We start from the raw sequence: 10,925 nt of genomic DNA, 5'->3' as shown, positions 1-10,925 counted from the left end.
GTGAGACCCATTCCATCTGGCTCCGCCACTGACTAGCTTCTAGACCCCGGGAGAAAGCAGTTGATGCTTTCGACCTCCGTTTTACTTTTACAGCCAGGTGTTAATGCTGTTCTCCACCCCACCCCGATCTCCACGCTTCTCCTTCCCGGAGTGCTGAAAGAATTAAAATAGGTGAATATGAAAAGCTGTGAAAAGAGAAATTATTATGCAAATGTGAGAAGTAGATTGACACCTCCTTTGTTTGAAGAAAGTGGTTTTCCAAGAAATACTTCCAAATCCCTGAACTTTTGGGGACGAAAAGTTTGTTTTTTTGCCTCCTGTGTATTTTCACCTTTTTTTTCTTTGGATAGTTAATTCCAGAATGTATATTTCACTTTCCAGCGTCCTGAAACAGCTGTTAGCAAACACAATGTAATCTTTCTCAGGACAGGGAAAAGTAAAGTCAGACTGAGAACTTGAGGCCCTTGTGTTGTGCCATATTTGAGCACAGACCTCAGGAGCTACCAGAAGGCCCTTTGTTCCTGCACTGAGTGTTCCCCAGGCTTCTATGCACTTGTAGTTTTAGGGTCTGTTTTTTCAGTTCCTTTCACTTTCTTGCAGTCAGGACTTCTGTCTTAATGCTGCCAGTCTCCCAGCTTGCTCGGAGGCTGGAAAATGGCAATTGTTTAAAGCAAGGGTTCCCATGCGGGTGTTATTCATTACTGCCGGTGGCCTTGGAAATAATCTCTTCCGTCTCTGGAATGTATGGTAAAGCATTTAACATAGTGCTTGGCACAGGGCAAGTACTCCACAAATGTTAGCTGACAGGGGCTTCTGGTTCCAACAGGGTGGACAATGTTCAGATTGTTAACACTGTATAAAAATGTATCAATAGAATCCAGGCTTGGGTGAGAATTCTTCACCTAAAGTTCGTAAACAGACAACAGTTTTTTGTTACTCAAAATCTGTTGTTGCTTTTTGTTTGTTTTTAACTTTTCTAGAGTGTGTCCTGAGCCATTCAAGTTCCCAGCAGCCTAATCTCTGAATGAGTAAGGTCTTAGCATGTTTTAATTGTTAATTAGCAAATGCCAGATTGCAAATTTTGGTGGAGAAATGGTATAGGGGAAGGGGGGCCCTCTGTGGAATGCTGTCTGTAGGGGATGGTGGGGGCCTGTGCTCAGCTGGATGGAAGGCATTTGGGTAGGTTTAGGAAAAGTGGGGGTCAGCTTTACAATAGCCGCAATCCAGGCTGATGGGAGAAGAGTACCTGGATTGCTATTTGGGTGTGAAGGGGAGCAGAACTTCAGCTGAGGGCTTTGAATGCCACCATAAAAATGTGTTTGATCTGAGAGTAGAACCCATTAGATGCAGTCTGGCAAGGAGCACACGCTGGACTCCAGGGTACAAGATTGGAGTGATCACCGAGGGTGCCTTGTGTTCCAGCTTGTGACCCTGGCCAAGTAATCTCCTCCAACTGTCAAGTTGGGAAAGATGCTGCTGCCCCTATTGCTGAAGACACTGTGGAATTGAATCTGTTAAGCGCCCTCTTTGAGAAAGGAAACTGAAATCAGAACTGTGCATCTCCCATACGGAATGAAAAAGAATTACCAAAAGATCACTTAGATCTAAAATATTTTTGTGGGGTGCCTGGGTGGCTCAGTTGGTTAAGCGACTGCCTTCGGCTCAGGTCATGATCCTGGAGTCCCGGAATCGAGTCCCACATCGGGCTCCCTGCTCAGCAAGGAGTCTGCTTCTCCCTCTGACCCTCTTCCCTCTTGTGCTCTCTATCTCTCATTCTCTCTCTCTCAAATAAATAAATAAAATCTTTAAAAAAATATTTTTGTGGGGCACCTGGGTGGCTCAGTCGTTGAGCATCTGCCTTCGGCTCAGGTCATGATCCCAGGGTCCTGGGATCGGGCCCCACGTCGGGCTCCCAGCTCGGCGGGGAGTCTGCTTCCTCCTCTCCCTCTGCCTGCCGCTCCCCCTGCTTGTGCTCTCTCTCCCTCAAATAAACACTTAAATAAGTAAATTGGCACGCTCTTGAACTAAAGAAAGATTTGGTTGGGGGATTAATTGAGATGAAAGGGAGGTTTCAAGTCTAAAAAGCCAAGCTCTGCCTTTTTTTCCTAATGGCAGTGCCTCTCTGGTGTTTGCCTTCAACGAAATGCAAAAAGATAAGGGCCATCTTAATGTCAAATTAGCTTATTACAGTGCCTGACTTCACCCACCTATATCATGAGCCTTTATATTTATCTGGATGTCAAAGTTTAGAAAACATACTTCAGATCTCATTAAAAGACACATACCCTGAGTAAAGGAGTGATAGTTCCTTTTTAAAAAAATTTTTAAAGATTTGATTTATTGGGGCACCTGGGGGGCTCAGTTAAGCATCTGCCTTTGGCTCAGGTCATGATCACAGGGTTCCTGGACCTGAGCCCCACACTGGGCTCCCTGTTCAGCAAGGAGTCTGCTTCTCCCTCTCCCTCTGCCTCTCCTCCTGGCTCATGCCCTCTTTCTCTCCTTAAAAAAAAAAAAAGATTTTATTTATTTGAGATAGAGAACACAAGCAGGGCAAGAGGGGCAGAGGGGGAGGCAGAGGGAGAAGCAGACTCCCCACTGAGTAGGGAGCCCCACATGGGGCTCAAACCCAAGACCCAGGGATCATGACCAGCAAGCCAAAGGCAGACGCTTAACCAACTGAGCCACCCAGATGCCCCTGGACTGATAATCGTTCATAAACTATGTTTATTGTTAATTATCAGACAAAATGGGCCTCAAAATGAATTTGTTGCATTCAGAATTACTTTCTGCCATGAGCTAAGTTTTTCAGTCTATCAAATGTAACAGCTTGTCAAGTCATCAATGACCTACACTTTGCTGAATCCACTGGTCCATTATCTTACATGGCCTGTCAGCAGTATATGTCACAGGCTGGTCACTCCCTCCTCCAGGAAATGCTTTCTTCACCTCGTTTCCAGGACACCATACTCCCTGGGTTTCCTCCCATCTCACCAGCTGCTCTGAGTCCTTTGCTGGTTCCTTCTTTCTTCCTTAACTCACAGGACTCAGTCCTTCCAGACCTCTCCACTGTAACAGGATGGACTGCACTGACTATGAGCCCCACTGCTAGACATTCCTATCTCAGCTTAGCCACTGCTTCCTTTGGAAAACCTTAGATCTCCCCAAGGTCATATTGACTATTCCTCCTTGGGGTTCCACTGAATCCCGTACATGCTCCCCATTTAGCACTGGGCACACTATTTTGCTCATCTTGTTTGCCTTCCACGAGTTGCTCAGCATGGTGTACTGTGATGTAGCTAGTATTCCAACAGCCTGTCAAGTCTTTTTGATCCACATTTTACCGCTGAGGACTTTTCCATGGTATGGATGTGCCATTTTGTTTAACCATTCCCCGACTGAAAGACACCTGGGGTGTTTCCAGTTCAGGGCTACTACAAACAAAACTGCTATAGACATTCATGAACAGGTTTTTAAATGCCTTTGAGTGCTCTTCCTGGGTCGTATGCTGAGTGTATGTCTGGTGGTTAATTTTAGAAGAAACTGCCAAACTATTTTCCAGAGTACCTGGACCATTTAACATTCCCACTGGCAGTATGTGAGACATTCTCTTCAATACTTGGTATCGTCAAGACTCTTCCTTGTAGACATTCTACTAGGCACGTGGTGGTACCTTGTCATGATTTTATTTTATTTTTTATTTTTATTTTTTTTTAAAGATTTTATTTTTTATTCATGAAACACAAAGAGAGAGAGAGAGAGAGGCAGAGGGAGAAGCAGGCTCCCAAGGAGCAGGGAGCCCGACATGGGACTCAATCCCAGGACCCCGGGATCATGACCTGAACCGAAGGCAGACACTTAACCACCTGAGCCACCCAGGCGCCCCCTTGTCATGGTTTTAATTTGCGTTTCCTTAGTGGCTAACAATGTTGACTATCTTATGTGCTTATTTGCCGTCCTTATACCCTCTTTGCCAAAGTGTTTGTTCAAGACTTTTGCCCATTTTCTAATCGGGTTGTTTGTTTTCTAACTCTTTGAGTTTATTTTTTATTTTTTTTAAAGATTTTTTATTTATTTTTGACAGAGAGAGTGTACAAGCAGGGGAAGAAGCAGGCAGAGGGAGAGGGAGAAGCAGGTTCCCTGCTGAGCAGGGAGCCTGATGCGGGCAGAGATCGATCCCAAGACCCTGGGATCACAACCCGAGCTGAAGGCAGATGCTTAACCGTGTGAGCCCCCCAGGTGCCCCTCTAACTCTTGAGTTTAGAGAGTTCTATTCGGGATACAAGTCCTTTGTCTGATAAGTAATTTGCAAGTATTTTCTCCCAGTCTATGGCTTCTCTTTTCATTCTTTGAATATGGTCTTTCACAGAGTGAAAGTTTTTGATTTTTCCGCTTTTTGCCACATTATGAGATATAATTGATAAAATATCAATTTTCTTAATAGATTGTGCTTTTTGTGTTGTTTCTTAAGAACTCTTCACCTGACCCTATGTTCATGAAGATTTTTTCCTATATTTTCTTCTAAAAGTTTCATAATTTTACATTTTTATTTAGACCTATGATCCATTTTGTGTTAATTTTTTTGCGTAGGGCTAAGGTTCAATTCTTTGCCTCTTTATCAAATTGTTTCAGCACCACTTGCTGAAAAGACTTATTCTTTCCCTTCAACTGCTTTTGCACCTTTGTCTGGCTGTGTTTGTGTGAATCTATTTCTGGGTTCTCTATTCCAATTTATTGATTTGTGTGTCTATCCCTTGGCAGATACCACACTGTCTTGATATTGTATTTATGTAGTAGTAAGTCTTAAAATCAGCACGATTCCAACTTTTTCAAAATTGCTTTAACTTCCCTTGCCCTTCCATGTTAACTTTATAATGAAGCTGTCTGTAACTACAGAGATTCTTGCTGGGATTTTCATAGGAATTGCCTTAAATCTGGAGTTCAGTTTGGAGAGAATTGGTATCTTTACTATGTTCAGTCTTCCAATACATGGACATATGGACATCTCTCCATTAATTTAGATCTTCTTTAAGTTCTTCATCAGGGTTTTGTAGTTTTTAGCATACAGATTCTATATACATGTTTTGTCAGACTTACACCTAAATATTTCTCCCTCCTTCTACTTCCCTCCTCACCCCCTGTATTCCCCCCCCCCGTGTAAATAGTATTGTATTTTAAATTTTGGTGTCCAATTATTTATTGACAGTATATATAAATACAGTTGATTTTTGTATGTTAATCTTGTATCCTGTTAAACTTGCTAAACCCATTTATTAATTATACAAGTTCTTTGTAGATTCCTTGGGACTTTTTATGTATACAGTCATGCCATCTGCAAACAGAGAGTTTTATATCTTCCTTTCTAATCTTTTCTTTGCCTTATTGCACTGTATCCTTTCCTTGCCTTATTGAACTGGTTGGGACTTTAACCACGAGAGAGGGTTCCTGATTTTAAGAGAAAACTGTCTGGTCTTACACCATTAAGTATGATTATAGCTGTAGGGTTTCTGTAGACTTTTTTTAAAAAAGATTTTATTTAGGGGCGCCTGGGTGGCTCAATTGGTTAAGCCGCTGCCTTCGGCTCAGGCCATGATCCCAGGGTCCTGGGATCGAGCCCTGCATCGGGCTCCCTGCTCATGCAGGAAGCCTGCTTCTCCCTCTGCCTGCCGCTCCCCCTGCTTGTGCTCTCTCCCTCCCTCCCTCTCTCTCTCTCGCTCGCTCTCTCTGTGTGTCAAATAAATAAATAAAATCTTTAAAAAAAAGATTTTATTTATTTGACAGAGAGCACAATCAGTGGGAGCAGCAGAGGGAAAGGGAGAAGCAGGCTCCCCACTGAGCAGGGAGCCTGCAGTGGGACTCCTGGGGCTCTTGGCTCATGGGGCTTTGGGCTCATGGGGCTCTGGTTTTGATCCCAGGCCCTGAGATCATGACCTAAGCCAAAGGCAGACACTTAACCGACTGAGCCACCTAGGCACCCCTCTGTAGATGTTCTTTAACAGGTTGAGGAAGTTCCTTCTATTCTTTGCTGAGTTTTTTTTTCATAAATGAATACTAAATTATGTTAAATGTTTCTTTCTGTATTGATTGGTATGATCATATACATTGTTTGTTTAGCCTGTTAATATGGTAAATGAGAGCGATTGGTTTTCTTATGTTGAACCAGTCCGGCAACTTTGGAGTAAACTCTACTTTGTCATGATTTATAATTCTTTTTATATACTGCTGGATGCAGTTTGCTAGAATTTTGTTGAGAATTTTTACGTCTTTGTTCATGAGAAATTTTGGTCTGTAGCTTTCATTTGTATAATCTTTGTGTGGTTTTGGTCTCATAAAATTAGTTAGGAGGGGCGCCTGGGTGGCTCAGTCGTTAAGCATCTGCCTTCGGCTCAGGTCATGATCTCAGGGTCCTGGGATCGAGCCCCACATCAGGCTCCCTGCTCCGCAGGAATCCTGCTTCTCCCTCTCCCACTCCCCCTGCTTGTGTTCCCTCTCTTGCTGTCAAATAAATCTTTAAAAAATAAATAAATAAAAATAAAATAAAATTAGTTAGGAAATGTTCCTCCTCTATAGAAAAGAGATTGTGTATAATTTGTTTTTTTTTTTTTTTTTTTGGTAGAGTTCACCACTGAAATGTGGACCTAGATATTTCTTTTTTTAAAGGTTTATTTTTTTTTAACTATGAATGTAATTACTTGAATAATTACAGGACTATTCAGATGATCTGCTTCATCTCAGGTAAGTTTGGTAGGTTGTGGTTGCCTAGGAAATTGGTCCATTTCATCTAAGTTGCTGAATTTGTATATATAGAGTTGTTTGTACAGGTATAACTTATTTTATTGTACTTTGTAGGTACTGCAATTTTTACAAGTTGAACATTTGTCGCAATCCTGTCAGCACCACTTTTCCAACAGTATCTGTTTACTTCTTAAAAAAAAAAAATTTTATTTATTGGGACACCTGGGTCGCTCAGTGGCTGAGCATCTGCCTTCAGCTCAGGTCATGATCCCAGGGTCCTGGAATCAAGCATCAGGCTCCCTGCTAAGGAGCCTGCTTCTGCTTCTCCTTCTCCCTCTGCCTGATGGTCCCCTTGCTTGTGTTCTCTGTCAAATGAATGAATAATTTTTTTTAAAAAAAAGAATAAAGTCTATTTTAAAAAAATTGGTATTTGAGAGAGGGAGTGCTCCTGCACAAGGGGGAGAGGGGAGAAGCAGGCCACTGAGCAGGGAAGCCCCACAAGGATGATCCCAGGACCTTGAGATCATGACCTGAGCTGAAGGCAGATGCTTAACCGACTTGAGCCACCCAGGCGCCCCACATTTGCCTACTTCTGTGTCTGTCATTTTGGTAATTCTCTTGATATTTCAAACTTCTTATATTTGTTATGGTGATCTGTAATCAGTTATTACAACTCACTGAAAGCTCAGATGATGATTAGCATTTTTCATCAATAAAGTATTTTTTAAATTACTTTTCTTTAGACATAATGCCATTGCAAACTTAATAAACTACGTATGGTGTAAACATAAATTTTGTATGTACTGGGAAACCAAAAAAAATTTGACTCATTTTATTGTGATATTCACTTTATTGCAGTGGTTTGGAACCCAACCCACAATATCTCTAAGGCATGCCTGTAATATTCTCTAAGTATCTTTTGCATATGAGGATCTTTAGTGCCATCCCTGCTTTCGTTTCTGGTAATCATAATTTGAGTCTTCCTTCTTTTTAAGATGTTTTTAAAGTAATCTCTACACCCAACATGGGGCTCAAACTAATAACCCCCTATCAAGAGTTGCATGCTCTACTGAGCTGGCCAGGCACCTCCAGTTTTCCTTCTCGTTCTTCTTTTTTGTCAGTCTTGCTAGATGCTTATCAACTTTATTGATCTTTGCAAAGAACCACCTTTTACATTGAGTTTCTCTACTGTTTTTGTCAAGTTCAGTTTTATTGGTTTTTGTTCTTTATTATTTCCTCACTTCTCTTCCCTTTGGGTTTATTTGGCTCTTCATTTTCTAGTTCCTTGAGGTGGAAGCTTAGATTACACTTCCATTCTTTTAAAAATACCCTTCAGTGTTTCCAGAATACTTGGTTCCCTGAAGAACTCCTGTTTATCCATCAAAACTCAGCTCAGGGACACCTGGGTGGCTCAGTCTGTTAAGCATCTGCCTTCAGCTCATGTCATGATCTCAGGGTCCTGGGAAAGAGCCCTGCATCCAGCTCCCTGCTCCGCGGGGAGCCTGCTTCTCCCTCTCCCTCTGCCTGCAGTTCCCCCTGCTTGTGCGCGCTCTCTCTGTCAAATAAATAAATAAAATCTTAAAACAACTCAGCTCAAGGAGGCTGAATAGGGTTGTGGCCAGCTTTTCCTCCTTACCCCCACATAAACCCCCAAACTTGTGATTAATGAAAGAATCTGAAGCTAAAAGGAGAACTACAGGATTTAAATGGTGCTGGGAGCGAAGTTCTCAGGAACCTGACCCCCTTCCAACCTCCAGTCAAATGGGGTTATAAAAATGCCAACTCTCATGTGTAGGCTTACAGTTCACAGGGTTATACTGGGTTTCACAACTGCAAAAAAGGAATTATCATTCCCCATTTGAGTGTTGGGACAACTCAAGTAGGGAATAGTTCTAGGTCCCCAGTGCAGGTCTAACTCATTTTTGAAGGGAACTCTCCCGAAGCTATACCAGTCTGGCCAGAGGAAACTCCTCCCTACTGGCCCTTGGGAGCCACGAACCTCCAGGTGCCGTCCCGCCCTGCCCGCCAGGGGGCGCACGTCCCTGCTGGGGTGGACAGAGGCCGATGAGCTAGGTGATCGGTAAAGGTTGAGGGGTGTGGGTGGGTCAGCGTGCTCTCGGGGGAGCCGTGAAGGTAGGGCCTACGGTTCATAGCCTGGGGCCCCAAAGGCTGACTTGAGGGGTCAGCCCTTGCAAGACACAGGGGAGAAGAACGGGTCCCCGTGTCCCACAGGGGAGACCAGAGGCGGCGGCGTCTGCCGAGCGCCCAGCCTCACCCCTCAATCCCCACTCAGTCTCTGGGCAGCAGGGACCTTGGGCGGGAGATCGGTTCTGCCAACTCAGCCACGCCTCCTCTGACCAGAGGTACTGCGACGGACGCGGGAGTCCACCCTTGCCTTTAGGTCCCTTAATCTTCTTGAACCCTCCCGGCTGTCTTTGTAAGCCCCTACCCCAAATCCTCCGCGCTTCTAGAAAAGTCTCCTCTCTCCCTTTCTCCCCTTCAGGACCCCTCCGTAGGGTCCAAGAACTTGGACTGACCTAGAAAAGCTTACCCTCCCAGGCTTTGACTTAGTACACGCCTCCTGCCTCCGCACCCCGCTTGCGTGGCGTACATATGGTGGAGCCGGTCTCCCAGCGCTCTCGCGTTACTTAGACACACCGCACGGTCGCGCGAACGCCCAGAGGGGCGGGGAGAACGGAGGCCGGGAAGGCGATTCGTGGATCGCGGGGGACGGGCGCGCGTGCGTACTGCGCAGCCCTTTCGGGAACCCCCCAGCCGTTAAGGGCGGCCGCGGTCTCGCGATCCTCCGGCGCGCCGCGTTTCTTCTCTTCCTCGGTCCTGCGTGTCCGGCGCCGCGCGCTCAGTCCGAGCGGGTGGGCGCAGCGCTTGAGTGGCTTGGCCCGGAGCGGGCCGCGTGCTCGGGAAGAGGACTGTGGACTGGAGAGTGTAGGCGCGGGGGAAGGGAGCGGGTGGAGGGGCCTGATGCTGGGGGCGATGCCCTCAATGAATAGGACCTGGGGGTGAGGGAGATCCGGGAGCTTGAGGTGAGTGGGAGGGAACCGAGGCCGGAAGGCAGGAGGGCGTTTGAGTGCGTCCCTTCCTCTCTGCACCGTTTGGGCTGGAAACGGGGTGGCAAAGGCAACAAAGTCTCTTGTCACCTCTCTCTGATCTCTCTTCCCCGCGTCAGGGCACACAGCATGGCGGAAAACCGAGAGCCCCGCGGGGCCGTCGAGGCTGAGCTGGATCCGGTGGAGTATACCCTTCGGAAGCGGCTCCCCCACCGCCTGCCCCGGAGGCCCAATGACATCTATGTCAACATGAAGACTGACTTTAAGGCCCAGTTGGCTCGCTGCCAAAAGCTTCTGGACGGAGGGGCTCGGGGTCAGAATTCATGCAGTGAGATCTACATTCATGGCTTGGGCCTGGCCATCAACCGTGCCATCAACATTGCCCTACAGCTTCAGGCAGGCAGCTTCGGGTCCTTGCAGGTGGCTGCCAATACCTCCACCGTGGAGCTTGTCGATGAGCTGGAACCAGAGACTGATACACGAGAGCCTCTGACCCGCATCCGCAACAACTCGGCCATCCACATCCGGGTCTTCAGGGTTGCACCCAAGTAATGGCAATGAGGATGGCCACCTTATCCACCCACCCCCACATAAGTAGGCTCAGCTGTGGCTCTTCTTGTACTGAGTACAGTCATGGACCTTCTACCAGAGCCACGTAAGAAAAAGCCTGTCCCCTTACAGCCCAGAGGACTCTGAACTGCGAGGGAGAGTATTGTCTCTTGTTGGGCCCAAGCAATGGGTCTTCGCGAGTCTTTGTGGTCTGTAACCATTGTCCTAGACAATAAAAACTACCAAGTTGTGTTAGTATGCAGCCACCCCACTGCCACTGTCTCTGCCCTGTGTAAATTCTGTATGTACGGGGAAAGGGAGAGTAGGCACCTTTACAAGTATTTACATACAGGAGGGACCCCCAGGTGTTTCTTGCCTTTGCAGAGAGCAGAGATAGTACTACGGACAGTGTAACAAAACAAACTTTAGTACAAGCAAAAGCCTGAGAATCCCAGTGTTTGCTTTAAATTTTTTTGTACTCTCAGAGGCAGGCCGAGTGGATGAGGTATATACTTTTACCTGCTGAAAGCGCAGCTGGGATGGTTGTAACTCAGGAAGCACCAGGCTTCTTGGTGG

At 45.8% G+C, this 10,925-nt stretch overlaps 1 protein-coding gene across 2 annotated transcripts; it reads left to right on the top strand.

The window, feature by feature from the left end:
- The first annotated feature begins 9,492 nt into the window (after positions 1-9,492).
- Positions 9,493-10,623, top strand: POP7 (POP7 ribonuclease P/MRP subunit). 2 transcript variants are annotated; one of them, XM_028109752.1, is made up of 2 exons: positions 9,493-9,678; positions 9,920-10,623. In XM_028109752.1, exon 2 carries the CDS (start codon positions 9,930-9,932, stop codon positions 10,350-10,352), a length of 423 nt encoding a protein of 140 aa, XP_027965553.1. In that variant the 5' UTR covers positions 9,493-9,678; positions 9,920-9,929; the 3' UTR covers positions 10,353-10,623. The 2 variants fall into 2 exon arrangements, with proteins under 2 accessions (XP_027965553.1, XP_027965554.1); XM_028109753.2 differs by lacking the exon at positions 9,493-9,678 and adding an exon at positions 9,701-9,776.
- Positions 10,624-10,925: the final 302 nt, after the last annotated feature.

This window comes from Eumetopias jubatus, unplaced genomic scaffold (assembly GCF_037043125.1).
Source record: "Eumetopias jubatus isolate StellerSeaLion01/CBP00866 unplaced genomic scaffold, mEumJub1_p1.0 scaffold_12, whole genome shotgun sequence".
In the NCBI taxonomy this organism is placed as follows: domain Eukaryota; kingdom Metazoa; phylum Chordata; class Mammalia; order Carnivora; family Otariidae; genus Eumetopias; species Eumetopias jubatus.
Note: the sequence above shows the minus strand (reverse complement) of the source record. Positions and strands in the feature narration are given on the sequence as shown.